The 22163-nt window shown below is 34.5% G+C and overlaps 4 protein-coding genes across 4 annotated transcripts; 3 read left to right on the forward strand and 1 right to left on the reverse strand.

Annotated features, from left to right (window-relative positions):
• Positions 1–2640: 2640 nt before the first annotated feature.
• LOC140821564 (OVARIAN TUMOR DOMAIN-containing deubiquitinating enzyme 6-like) lies at positions 2641–6855 on the forward strand. The gene is made up of 9 exons (XM_073182071.1): positions 2641–2785; positions 3450–4422; positions 4651–4812; positions 4969–5046; positions 5539–5617; positions 5708–5853; positions 6035–6100; positions 6173–6347; positions 6504–6855. The coding sequence occupies exons 2-9, from the start codon at positions 3727–3729 to the stop codon at positions 6725–6727; spliced, it is 1626 nt and encodes a 541-aa protein (XP_073038172.1). The 5' UTR covers positions 2641–2785; positions 3450–3726; the 3' UTR covers positions 6728–6855.
• A 1164-nt stretch (positions 6856–8019) lies between these two features.
• On the forward strand, positions 8020–13399 carry LOC140821566 (mRNA-decapping enzyme-like protein). The gene is made up of 8 exons (XM_073182073.1): positions 8020–8312; positions 8412–8452; positions 8598–8647; positions 9691–9835; positions 10746–10802; positions 11740–11866; positions 12550–13023; positions 13112–13399. Exons 1-8 carry the CDS (start codon positions 8154–8156, stop codon positions 13166–13168), a joined length of 1110 nt encoding a protein of 369 aa, XP_073038174.1. The 5' UTR covers positions 8020–8153; the 3' UTR covers positions 13169–13399.
• Positions 13400–13603: 204 nt separating this feature from the next.
• Positions 13604–14505, reverse strand: LOC140821568 (phylloplanin-like). The gene is made up of 2 exons (XM_073182074.1): positions 14259–14505; positions 13604–14023 (listed from the first exon to the last, which is right to left on the reverse strand). Exons 1-2 carry the CDS (start codon positions 14425–14427, stop codon positions 13737–13739), a joined length of 456 nt encoding a protein of 151 aa, XP_073038175.1. The 5' UTR covers positions 14428–14505; the 3' UTR covers positions 13604–13736.
• Positions 14506–20683: 6178 nt separating this feature from the next.
• Positions 20684–21856, forward strand: LOC140821573 (F-box protein At2g27310-like). The gene has a single exon (XM_073182082.1). It carries the CDS (start codon positions 20750–20752, stop codon positions 21767–21769), a length of 1020 nt encoding a protein of 339 aa, XP_073038183.1. The 5' UTR covers positions 20684–20749; the 3' UTR covers positions 21770–21856.
• Positions 21857–22163: the final 307 nt, after the last annotated feature.

Genomic DNA, 22163 nt, shown 5'->3' on the forward strand with positions numbered 1-22163 from the left:
TCATATATTCAATCTTAATCTCTATGTATTGTTAGTGATAAATGATTTGATCATTTTCTCTTATTTTTCCGCGTGGAATTTGCATTTTAGTAGTTGACCTCAAATATAATTACTATATGATTTATACCATTTTGTGGATTTATTCTATATTTAATAATTGGTATTTTATTGATGTATATATAAAGTTTTTCAGTTAGAACCGTTGATTTTGTCAGTTTCATTGTTGTTTTCAACCTTCCAAATTCATTTTTGTGCACATCAATGAGACGATACTTGCACTGTTTTCAAAACCGGACCGGACCGGCCGGTCGGACCGGTTCAACCGCGAACCGGCCTCCAGACCGGTCCGGAGATAAGGAAAAAACCAGAAAACCGGTTTAACCGAAAAAAACCCGGTTAAAATCCGGTTAAACCGGAAAAAACCGGAAAAACTGGAAACCGGTTAAAACTCGGAAAAACCGAAAAAACCGGAAAAGTGGTGTTTATTTGGATATTTGTTGTAATTTTCATCTTAAAAATTAAGTAAAAACTATAAAAACATAAATAATCAATATTTTACTATTTTATTTATTATATAAAATAAATAAATATTAATTTTATTGATCCGGTTCGACCGTTCGGTGGAACCGGTGGAACCATTTTTTAAGGCTTGACCGGTTCGATTAACGGTCCGGTTATAAAAACACTGGTTCATACTTGTCTAATAGATATATAATTTTGTATATATAATAAAGGTGAACGCGGCCAAACCTTATCTAAAGCGACAAAGGCCATCGCTTAAGGGCTCGGCCTAGTAGGGGGCCATTTTATTCTTAGAATTTCATGTATATATATGTTGAGTTCAAAAGCTAGTGCTTATAAGATTAATATTTTACCCTTTTTTAAATATTGGTTTGAGCTCAATTACTTAATATCTTATGTAAAATCATAATCTATGGGCACTCCAATTCCTTGAATGTCAATCCTTCAACATAATTCTCAATAAAAAAATATTTTACCGGCTTTTATATCTTCTTCCTCGTGAACTTTTATCTGCAATTAATAGGACGATTCCGATTATTATGTCAATTATTGAATATTTTCCATCTATGAGGAAAAACACTATGATCTCCTATCATGAAAATTTTCAATTCGCCCTTTTATATTTCTCTTATTTCATATCTAGTGGTAAGTGTGATTCATTTTAAGAACAAAAAAAAAAAGATAAATTATTGATATGTTTCCCACTTCAATTTGGGTTTTACAATTCTTATGGAATGTGGATCCTATGTTTGTGGTGTACTGTTGATTTTTTTTTTTTTTTTTTTTTTGAGGCGTCTTTTTTTTTTTTTTTTTGAGTTGTCTATCCAAAATTCATGTGGACTTGTGGGAGAATTAGAATATTTATTTTTGGTTTTTCATTTATCTTGATGGTTTGTGGAGTTTATGAAAATTCCTTTAGCAACATAAAATGGAGAAGTGTCATGGTTGATAATTTCATAGTCATGGTAAATAATTTAGGATTTTGTCTTTCACATTTTCTCTTGCTGGTTTTGTTCGTGCTCTCAATCTCATGAATTTAGTCATTTTTAATAACTTGTAAGATACAATATCAATATGCTTTCGAGTTTTGTCGAATTTCTAATTAACTTAATGAAATCTTGTATAAAGCTTCAACAATTTTTTTGTCGTGATAGACGTTCAAACATTAATAATGGTGAAAACTTACTTATCTTTGAAGTTGACGGTTATAAGATGTTATTAACAAACGAAAAAAATCAACTGACGTGCTATCATGTTTGGTTAAATGAATGGTTTCTTTTCAAATACTTATATTGCTATAATATTTTGTTAATCATACAAGTAACAGATGTACCAGTAAAAAGAAATTTGTGTTGTTGACTGTGATTATCATTTTGTAATTAATTATATATTTATTATCAACTATTAAATATTTAAAGTCGTATAATCCGATAGATCTATTTAAACAATAATTCGTAATCTTGTAGATATTATAAAGTTACAATACCGAATGTAAATTGTAATAAATAGTTGCAAATTATCATTATATATCGCCAACCTATAGATTAACCTATTGAAATAGACATAAGCACCCTCACTCACGATAATGGACTATGTGAGGAGAGGGAGAGGAGTCGCCATTTTCGACTTCGTACTGAGGATCTGTGCTCTTGTTGCGGCGCTGGCTGCCGCTACCACCATGGGAAACTCTCCCTTCCTTCACTCAGTTCTTTCAGTTCCGAGCCCAACATATTGACCTCCCTACTTTCACGTTATGCGCCATATATATCTATCTTTCCCGAGTTTCTGTCTGTCTTTTGTTTATCGTTTATATATATAGATACATTGTCGAAACTGTGACGATGTCTGCAGGTTTGTTGTGGTGGCAAACGCGATTGCTATTTGCTAGTGGATATATATTTGGTATTGTCTCTGCCTTTCTCCATTGTGGGCATTGTTCGTCCACATGCAAGAGGACTGAAGCTTCTCCTTATCATAGCTTTTGCTGCACAGATCCCATCTATCCACACGTGTAACTAATTCATCCTTGCCAAGTGGACAAGAGGATTATTTTATAAAGAAATTTAATTAAAAAAATAAAAATTCAGAGACACGTGGCCTACTTTTCCCCTTCATCGAAACTCGGTCTAGAATTTTATACATTACAGACACTCATCCATACATGTATCTTCATACACACTAGGGATTTGTCTTTGCGGTGAAGCTGCCGTCTTTAGCTTCCGCGTCTTGAAGGCCGTACTTTCTTCGTTATTGCTCCGCTCAGGTGAGTCGGAATCCGGTCGACTCTCTTTTTACTGAATTTGATTTGATTCATGGGTTTTCTGTGTGTTGGTTACAGTTGATTCTTTATTTTTATTTAATTTGATTGTTGTTCTCCGGGGTTATAGAATCTTGAAATATGTTTTACTTGCGGGCGAGTTCTTTAATATATATATATATATATATATATATATATATATATATATGATTTGATTTGGATATAGATGTTCTTGCATCTGTTTCGTGTCTGATGTTTCTGTTTATATGGAAGATTTGTGAGTTAGTTTAATTGAGTGTAGAGCTTTGGGAATCCGCTCGATATCTTTCTAAGATTTCATTATCTTGGTTATTGTTTCTGAAGATATGCTGTTTATTCTCAAGCTTGCGAATTGGGCATCACCATTTGAAAGTCTTGCTGATGTTTTTTTTTCTGGGATTTTACTTTTTAGTTTATAGATTTGTCCGTTACTCTAATCATTCTTTTTGTTTAATATGGTATATTTTATTTCTTGTCTGTAATTTGCACTCTTGAGATTGTCAAGTGAAGTCTGTAACCCCGGAATTTTATCACAGTCTTTTTGTTTAATATGGTATTTTTTATTTCTTGTATGTAATTTGCACTTTTGAGATTGTCAAGTGAAGTCTGTAACCCCGGAGCTTTATCACAGGTAAATTGCGGTTCGTTATCTCAGATAGAGTTTAGTTGTTCAAGAATAAAAGATTGAGAATTCAAGGTCTCATGAGAATTTTTAGGGGAATGCAGAAATTATTTCGGGAGTCCCAGATATTAGAGGGAGGTGTGAAGAACAAATCACTCAGTCAAGGTGTTGGTGTGGCTGCCCCCAAGGCCAGAACACGCTGCAAATTGAAACCTACAATTTTATATCTCTAATTTGGGTGGAAGTAAAGGAATAAACTGCCCACGTGTTTTGAAATAGGGCAATTATGACTCGTATTTTAGTCCAGCGAGGTTCTTCTGGCTCGCCATCTAACCAGAACTGGCCATCAACTTCCGTCCCTGGGCCTGGTCCCTTGTCTTCTCCAGCTTCAGTGCAAGAGCAGGTTGTTAGTTCTACGGTTGCTCCAGCTGTGAAAGATGATGATTCGGAGGCAGGGCAAGAGAAGATTGTAGCGGAAGAGTCAGCAGAGTCCTGTGTCAGTTGTGAATTCGAAAACAAGGAAAAGGAAAGTGAAGATCTTTCTCCACGAGGTTTGAACCGTGATCTGAATCAAGATTTTGAAAAGATTGACAGCAATCGTGATATTTGTTTTGTTGATGATTCTGTGGATTCTGGGAAGATGTCAAAAGGGTCCAGCGAAGATGTGGTCACGGAAGAAAAAAATGATGCAACAACTGGAGGTTCTTTCCAGGGGGCTTCTCGTAGTTTGTATCCACCTCCACCTCCCTGCCCACCCCCAAGGTCTTCTTTAGCAAACTTCAATTCTTGGATATATGCATCTAGCGACTCAAATGCTGGGCGGATAGGCTCATCTAGGGGAGGAACAGGTTGGCCTGGTGTGTCAAGCATGGCATCTCCAACTGGGTCTCGTCCATCTTCACCTCGATCTCATTGTGAGGGTGAAGGGTATAATAGTGCTGATGAGCAGCATGCACGCTTTAGTTCCTCTTATGATGATGCAGTGAGTTTGCCCTGGTTTCAGTTACTTTCTATCTTGTTGTAAAGTTCATTGTCTTTGGTTTATTCAGTTATTAAGAGAATCCTATAAACTTTTTTCCTCTGTGTTTTTCTCCAAAATACTTTAATAAAAAAAACCAAGTAATTTATACTTATCTTAAAGCCCTTGTTCTGGAGTTAGATTTTTGGTAGATCAGTGCGGTAAAAGGGAAGTTTGTTATATTTATTGCAGGAGAGAGAGCGCCAGTTTGAGACTGAACTAAGACGGGTTAAAGGGTTGGAAGTGAGAAAAATGCTAGAGGATGGAAATTGTCTTTTTCGTGCTGTTGCGGATCAAGTATATGGTGATTCTGAACAGTATAATTTGGTTAGACAGATGTGCATTGACTACGTGGTATGAGATATGTTGATTTGGCTATAACTGTCTAAATTTTTTTGTATATTAACTTTTTTATTCCCAACACGTTACAATTTGAATTTCCATCTTGATTTATATTTTGCATTTAAAAAATTAAAAAGTTCCTCCAGTAAAAAAATTCTCTCTGTGCAGGAGCGAGAAAGAGATCACTTCTCTCAGTTTATCACCGAAGGTTTTGCTACCTACTGTAAGAGGAAGAGAAGAAATGAGGTAAACAGAATTGAAGATTCTTAAAAAACTGTCATATCAACACTTCCAAGAAAACTCTTGGCCGCTAAGTTTGGAAATCGATTAAGAGATATTTTGAGTTAGTCTTGTCGTATGTTATTGGTATTACACAACATGGAGAGCTCAAATTAAGAGGGAGTTGATGGATTGTAAGCATATACTTGTATAAGTTAGGATTGAAGTGATAAGTAGCATCTGCATGCTTATTTGAAATTTTTGTTGACTCTGTTAGTCTGAGGATTGTCAAATTTCAGTTGTGCATTGTAGGTGTACAAACAATGAATTTGCTTTCATTTGCTTGTTTAAATTACTGACCACATGGCTGGAAGGAGTCAAACTTGTTTGACATTCTAAGACAAAAAGAATGGGGAACGGATTGTTGAATTAGAAGCAAAACTGATTATCTCACCTGCTGTTCATGTCATATATGTGGCACGTCATTGTATGTGATATTTTCAGTTATATGTTTTGCAGGTTCACGGAAATAATATGGAGATTCAAGCTCTGTCTGAAATGTACAATCGGCCTATCCACATATATTCTTACAGCACAGGTGTTTAACCTGTATGAGATTATGTTCTCTACAGCGTTCATTTGTCCCTTCCGGTCTTTCTTCCATTTGAATGACATGATCTTTTGATAGAACCCATTAACATATTCCATGGAAGCTATACCACGGATACACCTCCAATACGGCTGAGTTACCATCATGGCAACCACTATAACTCCCTGGTTGATCCACATCGGCTGAACATTGGTGCTGGACTTGGGTTTAGCAGTCTGCAGGGGGTGAGAGTCTGCATATTGACGTTTTCTTTTTTTTAGCACAGGACATGTTTGAATCCATCTAGTGAATACTGATGTTTGTTGTTGTTCTTTAGCTTTGTACTAAAGTGTTGTGAGTTGTGACCTTCGTCGATATGGTTTTGGGATATATTTGTTATTAACAATATTTTGGTTTATATGGCAGGATAACGTTGACAAGGATCAGGTCAAAGCAGCTATCAAAGCTCAGAAGGATCAACAGATTGATAATGTAAGTTTATGTCCTGCTTGCAAAACAAACTATGTAGTGTACCCAAACAAGATGAGAGGCTTGCTTTGTTAGGCACTCGTGGCGGAGGTGCGCTTCTACTCGGATCTTGAGCTCACGGAACAAGAAATTGAACGAATGGTGATGGAAACTTCAAGGGCCGAGTATGTTTCTGATAACAAGTTCAAGCAACTGCTACCTCACAAGGAATCATCAACTTCTAGAACCGAACCATCATCTTCTGCACCTAGTAAGAATTCCATTATGCTGATCTACACCATCAGTTGAAACCATGATGTAGCTAATGTTCAGTTCATTAAGATGTAACACTGCCGTCTATTTTAAGTTTTAACGTCATGGAATTACACACTTCGGTCGTTTTTTTAACCTTTTTTTTTAATTTCAGGGTCATCCTCCGGAAGTGACACACTGCAGCATGAACCAGGGCTCGAGTTTGGCTTGCCAGGCTCAGTTCAAAATGATGCCATGCAGATTATGTTGTCGATGGGATTCAGCTATTTGCAGGTGATTGAAGCTTACAGTATATTCGGGGACGACGTTGACTCAATGGTCTGTTACTTGATCGAAACCAGTAGCAATGGACGATGGAAAGGCAAGGCTACCAAATGATGAAAATCTCCAGGCTTCCGACACGTCCAATATCGTTAATGACTACACTTACCACTTTGTAGATTTTAACCTTGCTGTCTGAATACGAGGAAACTCAATAAATGGGCATTTGAATTTTCACATTTTTTTACCATACGCATATGAATGATTGTATGTGGATTCTTCTCAAACTTTCTTGTTGAGATGTTTTAAGATCGAACAAACTTGGAGAAATAATTAAACGATGTCCGAGCTGTTTCCATCATAAAATCATTTCTACTTTGAATAATTCATAAAGCCGAATCAATCAACGTTAGATATTTTTTTGGAACCATGATTTTTCTATACGTTGGAGTTGGAGATTTTGTCACCAAGGATAGATTTATTGGGTCATCAGAAACGAAAAGGAGTTCGATTTCTAAATCTTCTGATTGGATTATGTCAAGTGGAAAATCACCAAAATTTCCTTTGAAAATTTTTAGTGGCATTGTAATTTATACTTATAAATAAATAAAACTATATTGTGATGATTTGATAGAAAAATCAGGTTGTAGAAAGTTAATCGACAATTTTTCGCTCAATATGAAGAGTTAAAGAGTATATCGAGATTAACAAAACGCAATGTTTTAATAGTGGGTCTCATGTGAGACCGTCTCACGGATTTTAATCTGTGAGACGGGTCAACCCTACTCATATTCACAATAAAAAGTAATACTCTTAGCATAAAAAGTAATATTTTTTCATGTATGACCCAAATAAGAGATTCGTCTCACAAATACGACCCGTGAGACCGTCTCACACAAGTTTTTGCCATGTTTTAAAAGGTGCGAAAGCGTGAAAAAAGCTTCAGTTTTGGAAAAGCATAACAAAACGCTCAACTTAATATTGATGCATTAAACATGAAAAAAGTTAATTCTTACATTAAGTTTTAATATTTTTTTTAAAAAATTAAATATAAATTTAAAAACATATTTTTTAATTCTTAAATTTTGAATGTTCTTTAACCTACTGTTTGATAAAAACTAAAAATATATGAAATCGTTTGGGTTTGTCCAATTTTGAATTTATGAGACGGATCTCTTATTTGGGTCATCCATAAAAAAATATAATCTTTTATGTTAAGAGTATTAATTTTTATTGTAAATATAGATAAGATTGACACGTCTCACATATTATTATCCGTGAAATGATCTAACATGAGACTCACTGCAACAGAAGGGCAATGTAGAGAATATGCATGACATAATTCTTGTCAATAGCAAAAAGAAACCCTGGCCACACAGTCCGTCTATATAGGCGTGTATATATATACATATATCTCAGGGAAACTATTGAGATCACGAACTGAAGCTGGTACCTGTTCTTCTGTTAAATTCTACTCTCTGGAAAGGGTTTCTCTCTCTACATACGTATAGTACGCAAGAGGGGGGAGAAAGCGCCTTAATCGATGTCTCAGAACGGGAGATTGACGCCGAATCTAGATGAGAAGAGTACCAAGGTGTTGAATCTGACGGTGCTACAGAGAATCGATCCCTTCGTGGAGGAAATTCTCATCACTGCCGCACACGTCACCTTCTACGAATTCAACATCGACACCAGCCAATGGGTATGCGCGCGTGGATGTGTGTGTAAATTTTCGACTTTTTGATTGAGTTTGATTTCTTGGGGGTAGTGATACTTATTAGTCATTTATTTTGGTCTGTAGAGTCGGAAGGATGTGGAAGGTTCCCTTTTTGTGGTTAAAAGGTGAGGGCTTGTTTGGGCTTCTGAAAACTTTAGCATTTGGTTTCCTTTTATTGAAATAGAAGTTACAGGGTGTTTGGTGAATTTTACTTCAGAATATGATTTTGAGGTTGGGGTGGTAAAATATGTGAATTTTGATACTTTTCAGGAATACTCAACCACGTTTCCAGTTTATAGTGATGAATAGGCGGAATACTGGTATGTCTCTCAACTCTTATTATATAGATTTTTTTTTTAAATGTGATACATTTGCCATTGATGAAGTATTGTTACTTTTAGATTGCGGAACATTATCATTGTTTGGCCACAATCTCATAATAAATCTTTGATTAATTATTGCTTAAAGCTTAATATTGTCTATGACATTAAAAAAGTTGACTGTGTTGTGATGCTGAAATCTTGTATTTAGTTTCACTCTGATTATAATTTAGAAGAACACTAAAATCTACCCCAAAGTTGTTGTGTTCATGGTTGGTTGACAATGCAAATTGCAGGTGTGGATCAATGATTGCCGCCATCTCTTTGTGTGATACATACCCGATCTTAAATGCATTATACATATCTACAGTTGGTCTGAGTATAACCTAACACATGGTCTACTATTAAATTTTCCTTTGGTTGGAAGATGTGAAGCATGATCCAAATTGTTATGGTAGTTATCTCATGTGTGAGGGGCACTATATCGAAATATTCGCAGCATGTCAGACCACACTGATTCATTTTATGTAACAGTGCTGTGAAAAATATGCACAATGTCCGTCAATTGGGAAAATATTCTACTATCTGAAAAACTACTAGTAGAAGACATAAGATTAGGCATATGATTAAAAAGACATGTTATATATCTTCCTCGAAGAACCTCTGAGGCTGCAAGTTTAAGTTGCTTCATTCTTGATTATTGAAAAGTACAGAGTTTCAGGAAAGGAAAGCAATCGGTGCCTGTTAGGTGAAACCTTATTGAAATGTACAAAGTTTCAGGAAAAGGAAAGGGATTGGTGCCTGTTAGGTGAAACCTTTGGAATGATATGACATAAGATGAGTTTCATCTGCATAACAAGTGTCGCCTTTATGAAATCTTCCATAGGTTGGAATATCCACTTGCCTTCAAAGATGCCATATTTATTATTGGGTTAGCATTGTCAATGTCTCAGAGAAGCATCTCATGCTGCAGTTTATTACTTAAATTGGCTCATATATCTATCCATCTATATTGAGATGTTTCAATCTGTTTCTGTAATCAGATAATCTGGTTGAGAATCTCTTGGGAGATTTTGAGTATGAAGTGCAGGTTCCATATCTATTATATCGAAATGCTTCTCAAGAGGTAAATGGAATATGGTTCTACAATGCTCGTGAATGTGAAGAAGTTGCAAATCTATTTAACAGGTTGGTATAAAATAATCGAAGATTGTAATTCCTCTTCATCTTTTTTTATTTTCTTGACAAGGTAACTAGGTAAGTGACCTATTTTTCATCAACTTGTCGATCCCTAGATGCAGCTGATTGATCTTTGGTGGTTGTCTGGAATTTTTAAATTTTTTGTGGTATTTTTGCATGACTGTCAAGCAACTGATAGTTATCACTGGAGTAAGTGAATCAGATGGGCTGCAATGATATAAATACTTAAACATTTACTATCCTAGAGTCAATTTCTTGGGTGCCACTGATATTGGCAGATTATATAAATTAAATGACTAGGGTGGGTTAGTGATGACTGCAAACATCTATATCGTCAATTAAAGTTAAAATCCCTAGAGTAACTTACTTTTAGTATGTTGGTGAAGCTTTTTTATAATTCCAAAAATACTCTTTAACCACCCAATTCTATATCACATTTCTCGTCATCTTATCTTCCCCCCTATCATTTCAATCTCAAAAATTTATAACTTTCATTTTTAATATTTTTTTAAAAAAACAATTTTTTCCTAAGTACAACACAAATCGTGTGTGCCACGACCCGCTAGTTTAAATTATATACAAATAAGAGAAGTGCACTTACATGTTTCGTATCACAAGACTCTTTTGCGTGAGAGTGTTTTTTGGTTCCTGGGTAAAATTTTATGTTGTTTTTAAGAAGTTTACTGGCTTTTTAAGGGATCATCACCTGTTCCCATGTAAATTCTCCAGTTAATATTCTATGGTAACATAGATGAGGGAAAACAGTGTAAGCAGTGTGTCAAGTTTATTTTTGGTTTGTTCTGGCTGTAAATTTGATCGTTTTTTTTATTCTTGTCTTTTTTGTTTGCGTTGTTGGAAGTTGTGATTCTGCTACTTAATCCTGTGGTTTCATGATTAGGATACTAAATGCATATTCCAAGGTGCCTACGAAGTCAAAGGTTTCTTCTAGTAAAAGGTAATTGTCTGTTTATGCTTATTTAATTCATGGATTCAGTAAATTTGACTGCACTGAATCGATGTGGTTCAAAAAATTGTGTGGTGACTACATATCCAAATAGCATTTTCTGACAGAACTTCAATAATGACCTGTTTATACAATGATGTGGATCTGGATTAATATTTAATCTAGCTTATTCCCTATGGTTCACACAATACCATCTTTGGATCTGTTTAACAAACGAGATGTTTAAAGTTAATTGTGGGACTGTGACAAGTAAGGACTTTTGCAGGGTCATGCCTTCTTTCAATTTCGGATTCTATTTACTCCCATCCCAGTCCATTCCTGAAATTCACCCCTGTTATGACTTAGCACTGAACTCCTATTTGTTAATTGTATACCAGACTTTTTTGTTGGTAGAAATGAAATGTTAAGGTCTTATTACTATTGACAAGGATATAAAACATCACAAAAAATGGAAAATTTAATTTAACTAATTAAGAGGTTGCAGGAGTCAACTGTTTTGCCAACCCTGTGCAGCCCGGGACAGGCTGCCTGCTTTGATATATGTGAGGAAAGTGAAGAGACTTTTGTGTGCGCTAAATTTGAAAAGGCCAATTGGGCGATATAGGAACTGAACTAGAGGAATGTCCTTTCTGGCATTATTGAAAAGATTAAATGATGTATTAGGGTTAGGTTCTGGGTTCAGTCTGTGGGTTTAGGCTCTATTGAAAGGAACGGTCATTTTCTTTAATCTAAATTAATTTATTGATAAGGGTTTTTCAATCTTGGCTGTGCTTTAACTTTTTATCATCTTTTGTTAGGATCATTGTGTTGTATGCCTTGAGTGTGGTGTTCTATTTTGTGAATCTAATCTTGGACTTTTTAATATCTGGAATTAGATAACATGTTTTATTAATTGAAAAACAAAATAGAACGATGTTGTTTCTTGCAGTGAGTTTGAAGAACTGGAAGCAGTTCCAACACTTTCAGTAATGGATGGCCCTCTAGAGCCATCAGCTTCAACCACATCCAATTTTAATGATGTCTCCGATGATCCTTCCTTTGTAAACTTCTTCAGTGTATGCTTCGTTTCCTTTTAAGTTTTCTAACTTTTACTGATTTTAGTAGATTGCTATATGAGTTAATGAAGAGTTCAAGTTAAATATTTGAACTGTTATTAAAGTTTGTTTTGCACTCATTCTTTTTATGGTGCATCTATCTAAACCTTAATTCTCTAGATTGTTGGAACCAGGAGGCAGTCGTTGCAAAAGTTTCAAACAAACTTGTGCAATGCAGCTGGTTTTGTTCTTCTTGGTTTGATCCAGTTGTTGATGGATGCTTGTTTGCTAAAACAACCCGGTGGTCATTCACATTAAAAGTTTAATAAAATATATTAGTTTATGTGGTTTTGGGTGCGATTGACATATTGAAAGATGCATTTGTCCGTACAAATGTGTTTAGACACTGGCAAACATTGGAGAGCACTTGGAAAACATTGGTTCTGTATCTTTGGCTTATTGTTGTTTTGTTTGTGAGGTTCTCTTGAGAAAACAAAGCTCTAAATTATTTCTTCCAAAATAGATAGAAAAGGCCACAAACAAATCAACAATTGCGCTATAACTAGATCCTTTACCAAGGGCCTTAAACATGTTTGATCGCAATTTGATCCATTATTAGCAGACTGTTATTAGACCTTTGCATCAGTAATATAATCATTTTTGGCATGTGATAAACTTAACAAGCTAAAGTTAAACGTTTGCAGACTGCTATGAATATTGGACCCGCTTCAAATGCAGCAATATCTGGGCTGCCATATCATTCCTCCACACCTGTCATAACTACCTCTCGTCCACAAGTTGTTACTCTGCCCGCTATAGCAACTGCACAGGCTCCCTCTGCCTTGTCTACTTCTACTCCTATATTGTCGATTCTTGACTCATCTGAAGCCAATGCCGCAATGAAGCGTTCAACCGATCTTGTGAAGCCATCATCATTTTTTGGCCCCCCACCTTCTTCTCAACTTGTTATCGTGCCTCCGGTTTCTTCAGCTATACCTACTGCGCCTCCATTGAATACCCCTGGTAATCTACAACGACCTTATGGCGTGCCTTTACTCCAGCCATTTCCACCACCCACTCCCCCGTCATCGCTCACTCCAGCTCCTCTTCCTACACCCAATTATGGGCCTACTATAAGCAGAGAAAAAGTCCAGGAAGCACTTCAAATACTTGTTCAGGTAATCTATTCTTGACAAGTAGTTTTTGTTTCAATTTTCATTCTTAAACGTCATTTTTACCTATTCTCCATATCTTCGCGTTGGACAGGACAATCAATTTATAGACATGGTTTACCGAGCAGTGCTGAATGCTCATCAGACGTGATAGTGGTTTGGAAAATACGTGGTGGATCGTTTCCTACTTTACACATCGTTGGCGGGAAATATTCGTAGGTTTCTGTCTGAGAGAGACGTGTCTTGACCCTCCTGTATAATCTGTGTTAATTTTTTAGCTGATTTCAGTGTCAAGAATGTTTAAACATGTTCGTATTTTCTTGGTTTGTTGGGCAGTGGAATAGATCATCGTTTATAATTTTATTAAATACCTTGGTTGCTATTACAATTTTACTAAATCCTAAATTATCATTTATTAAAATGTAGAAATAAATTGTGTAATTATCTTTGTTACAAATTTACAGTTAGCGAATAATCGATTCTTCTTGACGTGATACTTTGGTAAGTTTTAACTTATTTGAAACCATTTATAAAGTTTTTGAATTTGTTGGGTAAAATATTTTCCAACAAAAAATATGATATGTAAATTAAACTGCTAAAATTTCGTTGGTATTTTAATTTCATGTAAATTTTGTTCCACTATACCCGTCGAATCGAAGCATGCATTTATTCATACGATTACATAGATTTCCTCCAAGAAGTAGCGATACCAAAGCCAGCTATGGCTGGAGTGTAAAACCTGCTGCGGCCATGTAGGTGAATCGAAGAAACCCGATTACCGTTTTAATGAAGAGCAAATTCGACACGAGGCCCGTGGCCGGAAGTGCTACATTGCAGCTGGAGAGAGGCGTCAGAACAAATAATCGGCAATTGGAGACGATTGAACTGATGGTTGCGTTGGGTCGAGGGAACAATGGCAGCGAATACACCCCATTTGAATTGGTTGTTCCGTTCATCGGCGCCAACGCCAGCACATCCGCCGTGCACGCAACCTGCAAGGCGGCGTCTGCGGGAAAAATTGGTTTCAAGCATTTATCAGACAAAGTAACAACATTCAGGAATACATATGCACCATATATGGATGTACAATACGTGTACATGTAACTTGCTGAGGTAGGAATTTGGCACTAATTCGAAAAATCCAAGGATTTTTGTATTTATTTTCTAAAAGGGATTTTTTTCAAAAAAAAATTCCAAAAATGGAATTAATCATAACGCGACGCAAGAGGGAATGGACTTACTTCCAAACACTGGAGTGGCACCAGCATTGGAGCCGGCGGTAATATTGCCATTTGTGGTGCAATACAGAGTTCCATTGACAATTATTATTCCGATTGCACTTTGGGCATCTGCAAGACATGTTGCTAATATAGCAAGTGAAAGGAAAATCAAGATACTTTTAATGGCCATTTTGCAAAGAAATTGGGAATAACTTGGTTCTTTGAATTTAATTGTGTTGCTTAGCTTTTGAATATGGATTGCAAATTAAGTACTTCCCTTTGGTTTAATATATAGATTTGAATTTCTTCATTTTGGTTGCTCATTCTTGAATAATGAAAAGGCAATAATGCGGCCATAGTCAAAGGACTTAATTTGATAGAGTTGTGAGACATTAAAACTACAGGGCTAGAGCCGATTCTCATTAGCACACCTTCCATGTGTTACGTGGTGATAAATGCATGATATCAAATATAATTTTGAGTAAAAAAATTATTGGTTTATTTTAAAAAAAAATATTGGTGAATAATAATGAGCAAAAACTTATGCGAGACGGTCTCACGGATCATATTTTGTGAGATATATCTCTTATTTGGGTCATCCATGAAAAAATATTACTTTTTATGTTAAGAGTATTATTTTTTATTATGAATATCAGTAGGGTTGACTCGTCTCACAGATAAAGATTCGTGAGATCGTATAACAAGAGACCTACTAATAATATGATAAAACTATTTTAAACATCATTATTTCTTTTCTTTTCTATTAATCGATTTTTTTTAACTAAGTAAAGATTTTTTTACCTTAGTAAACACATCGATCTATTCGGATTCAAAAGCATAGCTTTCTTCGACTAGTCATAATTATTCGAAATTAATTTTTATAAGCATATCTTTTAACTTTCTAGAGGCTTTCTCCGGTCATATTCCTTAATGTCAGAAGTCAAATTGGAACTTACATTAGGACAAGGTCTGAAGTAACACATAAGATTAGTTAATAATTTGCAAGATTGGGATGATTTATTAGAATGAGAGTGGGTCTCAACTGTGAGACGAGTCAACCCTATCGATATTCACAATAAAAATTAATACTCTTAGCATAAAAAGTAACTTTTTCATGGATGACTCAAATAAAAGATCCGTTTCAAAAATACGACATATGAGACCGTTTTACACAAGTTTCTGCCTTAGACATAATATCTCCCAAAAAATTATATAAATTAGAATTTTTTTAAAAAAAAAAGCTATTAAAAAGTGACATTTGTGTCTATTTTTCTACGTACCTCGCCGGCAGGCTATTCATCCTATAATTTGAAAATCAAATATCCATTATTTTACAGCCTATAATTTTTCTTTAACTTATTTGTGCTTGTTTTTTTTTCTTTTTCTTTCTTCTAAACATGAATAATGGAGAATCTATTATCTACTACAGTTTGAAGATAATAAATAATGGAGATAAATAATTTAATATAATAAAAAAATTAATATAGTATTTGATTTGATTGATAAATAATAGTTTTTTTGTGCGATTTATATATGATATAAGATGATCTTTTTAATAATTAATAAAGTATTAATAATATTATTTATTAAATAATAGTGTCATATTGACGAACGAAATCAGTTACTTTATATGAATCAAGTTTTTTAAAAAGTATAGATAGTTTGAGATTCATTTAATTCATATTATGATTATATCTATAGTATATATAAAGGATGATGTCCTTAGTGGTCCGAATTTATGGCACCAATTAGTTTTGACAAAGAGTAGGTCTTTTATGAGACGGTCTCACGAATCTTTATCTGTTAGACGAGTCAACTCTACCGATATTCACATTAATAAGTAATACTCTTAGCATAAAAAGTAATATTTTTTCATGGATGACCCAAATAAGAGATCTGTCTCACAAAATACGACTTGTAAGACCGTCTCACACAAGTTTTTGTTTTTTACAAAAACAACATATTCATTTAGATATGTAATGTTTTCCATATAATTTATTCGTAACTAAATTATATAATCCAATTTTAAAATAAAAAAATATACATATTATCTATATAAATTATATATTTAAGATAATTGTATTATCGGTATCCAAATAATAATTTAAAATTATAGTAAAATTTTATGAATCAACTCGATCTATTAATGATTATGATCATGATTGCGTGTGTGATGTTGCTCGTTACTCTATTTTTGAGATATGGTATATATGTTCACCTTCTTAATTAAATTTGGAGCAGGAATTTGTGTACCAAGTGGGTTGAGAAAATTTCAATAAAAATATGTTATTCAGTAATCTGAAACAATGGTTGATAAACAAACAGGTAATACCATGCAAATTTGAAGATTGTTGTTTCAAGGGAGCTTCTAACAAAAGTTCATGTTTATTTCTTCCATTTCAAAGTAAAGATTATTTTTTAAGGGAGCTTCCAAAATGAAGGTACTTTTAAACGAGTGAGTTTATGTTACACTGAGAGTTTTACTTTCGATATATTTATATAAGATGATCGATCTCATCTTATACAAAACAAAAATCAGGTACAGACTTCTCGGTGTAGCATAAACTCATCATTTTTAAATGGAGATTTATAAAAATTTGTTAATTGAATAGATTATTGAAATCCTAATTTATGTGGTGAAATGTACATACAGAATGAATGAGAAAAAAAAATACTAACATTTGTAAGATTATGCTAGAGCCTAAAGGGAACTCAATAAAAAGAGTCATGCACAAATATATATATATATATATATATATATATATATATATATATATATATATATATATATATATATATATATATATATATATATATATATATATACTGGGTGAAGTAGGAAAGAAATTTGTTTCAATGTCATTATTCATTTTCTTCTAGAAAAATGTTTCTTCTGAAAAATAAACTCAAATGATCATTTTTTTTATTCTCTTTTCTAAAAAAATTCTTATTTTTCGCTCCCAAATTTAATATTATATTACTATATTAAATTTTTATTCGAACTATATTATTTTAAACGCTAAATAGTTTTATTCAAAATTTTATTTTGTCGAAATAAAACCATATGAATATTTTATACGATACAAAAAACACTATTTACTAACTATACGAAGACATTGTTTAATTTTCAATCTGCTTAAAACATTATTCATCATATCAAACTAATTATATAATTTTATTATATTATAATAATATTTTTCTTTATATTTTTTATAATGTCAAAAATTTCATGTACACCGAGTTAAGTATGATGAATCAAATATTTCCACATTTTCTTGCAGTTTACTATTATCCGAGGAGATATGTCTAGATCAAGAGATGACGAACTTGGATATGGTCGAGCTGATTATAGCCGAGCTGAATCATGCGCAAATGAAATAAAGTTAGGGGGCACCATAAGTGTTTTCGATGTATCATATCCAATGTTTAAGTCAGTCTGGAGAACAAACTTAAAAATGCGAATATAATAGCACTTACGTAAAGCAATAAGTAAATCAAACGATCGAGAATACCTGTTATTTATAAAGTTAGGGCTAGGTACCATGTATGGTAAGATTCAGGTATGGCAAATTACATCAGATGATCTTATCTTATATTTGGTAATTTAGGGATTTAAATTGTATATCACGATTTCATTGAGATTCTTTCCTTATCCATAAGATTTATTCCAGAGTTTTATATGGATAACACTTTATTCACCGTCATATTTGTTTGAGTTCGGGTCGACTGACATAATATCCCGAACAAGACTGCTTTTCCGACTCTTTATCGGGGACTTAATCCCGAGCCGAGGTGATCAAGTCAGGTAGAGTGGTCGGTTCGAGTTCTATCACCTTCGAGTCGGTGCTCCCATAATCTGGCTGATTCACCAAAATTTGTTCGGTACCCCTTGTGCTATGTTCCTCCCGGAGCAGCGGGTCGTGAGATGGACTTTCAAGTAGTTTATTGGGCCCTTATTCTACTCTTAATTGGATTTAATACGGACCTTTTTCGTTAGCTAATGGTCCGTACGTTCCATCGAATCCGAGTCGTCAAAATTAGGGGACTATCAATTTTATTTTAGATACTATAATTTCAATTTCAAACATTTATAAATTTTATAAAATTATTTTATTATTTTTTTAAAAAAAAAAAAAACCCATGAGAATCCGCTGATATAATTAAACAACTAACTTAGAATATGCATATGGAGGTGGCAAGAATTTAGATAGGAATGCAATGTAGTCAGCGGGCGTGGCGTTATTAAAAAAAATGGACCACTTTTTCTACAAATCATAATGTAACACGTGTAACAGGAAAACTGCGTGTCGTGATTAGAAGATGTCCACCTCAATACCCATCCAAATATCTCCGTCTCCACGCGTCATCACGTTTTTTGTTTAATAATTGTTGAGTAGGTCTATTTCCAAATCCACTTCTGGTTTTGCCAAGTATACTACTCGATTAGGATTAAATCAAATCGAGTTCCAATAATTTTTATTGATTCCAATCAATTTTTTATGATATTGATTTTTAACTTGATCAAATTCATGAAAAACTTTATATTTTATAGTAAATATATTATTTTTCATTTTAATTATCGATATTTCCAAAAGTTGAAATTAATAAAACGCGCAAGATGTAATGTGTCTGTTACACACAGCGATCAGCTACTGATTATATGTTATTTTAGACGAGGGTTGGTTTCATCCTACATGCAGGGACACTACCTCTGATAGAATTAAGGGCCCAAATTTAACCACAATGAATTAAACTAACCTTTTTTTATCATTAAAATATGCTGATTAATTCTAATTTTTTTAAAGCACTTTTACCAATTTACTTATCACGCTGACAAAAAATAATAATGTATATGCCCGCATTATGTGGGGTTGATTACATCCTACATATAGGGGCACTACCTCACGATAGAATCAAGGGCTCAAATTTAGCCACACATATATGGGGTCCACTATTTTTTTTTAAATCACATATGTGTATAAATCTTATCCATCCAAAATATGTGAAGACATTGTCCCCACATATAACATCGAATCTATCATTGTTATGTGGTGTAACGGTGAAAGCAATATTTATATGGGACTTTCTAAATTAAATACATGGTGCTGACTGCTGAGAGGGTGGGAATCAATGATTCTTTAATTATCTGAAGCTATACAAGAAATACAATAGTGAGCCTATTGTTGAGTTAAACGTACGTGTGTGTTAGAATAATACTGAGATGTGATCTCTTGAGAAGATCTCGTTAGTCAAACTGTTGATATTTTCTTATTTAATCTGGTTGAAAAGTTCTCGCTCACCAAATTTTTGATGTTTTGTTATTTAATCTGGTTGACTGAATAGACTCTAAAAAAGTGACGTCGGATCTTAGCGAGTAATATTATCTCTGTTAGTGATTGAGCCGACGGTAGAAAAAATATAAGACTGATCTTTAAATGATATGAGACAATAATAACAGATATATAAACATCTTCCCAAATTCATTAATTTAACAGCTCGACTCATTAGCACATAAGTAGGCACACTCTAGTGTTTGACGTTACAAGTATAAGAAATTAAAATTATACACAGATTAATAATTATAACTAAACTAAACTAAATCATTGAACCTAAAAACCACGTTTTTAATATATACAACGACAACTTTAATACATCGATAGATAAATACGCAAAACAGTAATTACACGTTTTAGTTCCTTTGATTTTTTAGTCTGTGTGTATTTCTTCGATACAAAGTCGATCAGGGAGGGGTACAATTTTGAATCTCTAAAAATAGATGGTAATGGCCTCAGTTTACAATTTTTTTAAAATAAAAATTGAACTGAAATTTTGCTTAAATCGAAGCCAACGCCTTTTCCTCCTTTTATTATTATTACCACTGTTGGGCTTGAGAGTTTTGTTTTAACTATCGAATTTGTCTCTCTTTTTTTGTTCGGATATATTTATTCAACTACAGCATTAGAATGTCTGGCAAATTTACTTAAACAAGTGAACCATCTTTGCTCCTCATTGTGATTACTGGCCGGACAAAGGTTATGTCTTCTTGGACATGGTTTCACATTTTTTTTCATCGATAAAACGGATCGACTCAGTTCATATTTATAATTAAATTTTTTTTTACATAAAAAAATAATTTTTTTTTATGGGTTGAGCTATATAAAACATATATCATACAAAGTTGATACGTAAAACGGTGTCGTACGGGTTTTTGTGGTACAGAAAAGTAATTCATCATATTCGAATTTTCTATTTTTTTTTATTAAAATAAGGAACTGATTATAAAAATGTTATAATAATGGTAATATTAGCAAGGTGGGACAATATTCTGAGTAATTGCCGTATCAGTCAAAAAAAGTCCAACCGATAACGACTATTCCTTTCTGACTGTTGACTCCATATTTAGACCAAATCCCCCACCCTATAAAAACACACCCTATCCTCTGTCTTAATTCATTCAAATATTTCTCCTAGTGTCCACCAAGCTGACAGCGATCAATACAAGTACAACAACTATGTCATCCTCCTCATCCACCACCGCCGCCAATCACGGCGGAGGAACTCCGATCACCGCGATCCATTCAGATATAGTTCGATCCCATATATTGAACAGGCTCGATGGCTCCACCCTCGCCTCAACCAGCTGCGCTTCCGCTCAGTTTCTTTCTTTGTGCAACGACGATCATCTCTGGAGGGAGATTTGCAACTCTACTTGGCCATCCACAACCGACCCACGTGTCCGGGATGTCATCTCCGGCTTCCCATCCGGCTATCGTTCGTTCTACTCCGACTCCTTCCCCGCAGTCCGCCACCAAAACTCCGCCAAGAGAACCAAAACCAAGAAACGGAGTCTTTCGGGCACGTCGACTGAATTAATCTCTGCAGTGGATATTTACTGTGATGACAAGTTAATATACTCTAAAGTAATGGTTACGGAGACTCATTCAGGTTGGTTCACCTATTCGCCTTTCAGGCTAGATCTTTTAGACCCCAAAGAAACAGTTCCAACGCCTCTGGCGTTCGACGGAGAGAATGGTAACTGCGTGGAAATCGCATCCGATCGCCTGAGAGTGAGCTGGGTTATAATCGACCCCGCCAAGAATCGGGCGGTGAACGTGGCCAGCCTAAAGGCCGTGGATGCGCGGCGGCACTGGCTAAACGAGGAAGTACAGATTCGTTTCGCCATTGTGGCCGCCGGAGGCGACGGCGAGCTTGTTCAATGTGCCGTGATGGTCACTTGCGGTGGCAGGGAATGCGGGGAGATGCACGTGAGGGATGTTTACATGCAGGTGGAGGACATGGAGGGAAAGATCGTGTGCGGGATGGAGAGTTTGGAAATTTTACAGGAAGCCATGGAAGGGCAGAGATGCAGAAGTAGCCGAAGAATGGATAAACAGAAGTACGAAATGTTTTTGAAGATGAAGTTAGAGAGTATGGAGAGAAAGCAGAGGAGAGAAAGGAGTTTGGACATTGCGTTCATAGCCACTGGAGTTTCCATTTTCTTGTCTATTTTGATACTTTTTCTGAATAGATAATGAAATTTGAGAGAGCTAGCTAAGTCTGTTACTTTTATGTTTTTCAAAATCTCACACTCAAAACTAATATCAACTTCACTTTTGAGATCACGCAATCTTCCTCTTCAACTCTTGCCAGAAAGAAAAACAATTCACACTCCCCTGCCTTCCAAATTCAACCAGTTCTAGCACCTAGTTGGCCTCCTGACTCAGTTTCTTGTACATATAATTTGGTTTTATAAATTTAAAATCCAAATATCGTATTTTCTTCCTCATCTTCCCCTAGTCTAAAAAATTCATCACTTTAAAGTGGTATCTCCTCTGTTTTTTTTTTTTTTTTGGCATGAAAAATTACAGTTAATGTAAAAAAAATTTAAAAAAAGAAGACCAAAAAATTTTAAATTTTGTTGCAAAT

Source organism: Primulina eburnea, unplaced genomic scaffold (assembly GCF_022965805.1).
Source record: "Primulina eburnea isolate SZY01 unplaced genomic scaffold, ASM2296580v1 ctg633_ERROPOS900000, whole genome shotgun sequence".
Lineage (NCBI taxonomy): Eukaryota > Viridiplantae > Streptophyta > Magnoliopsida > Lamiales > Gesneriaceae > Primulina > Primulina eburnea.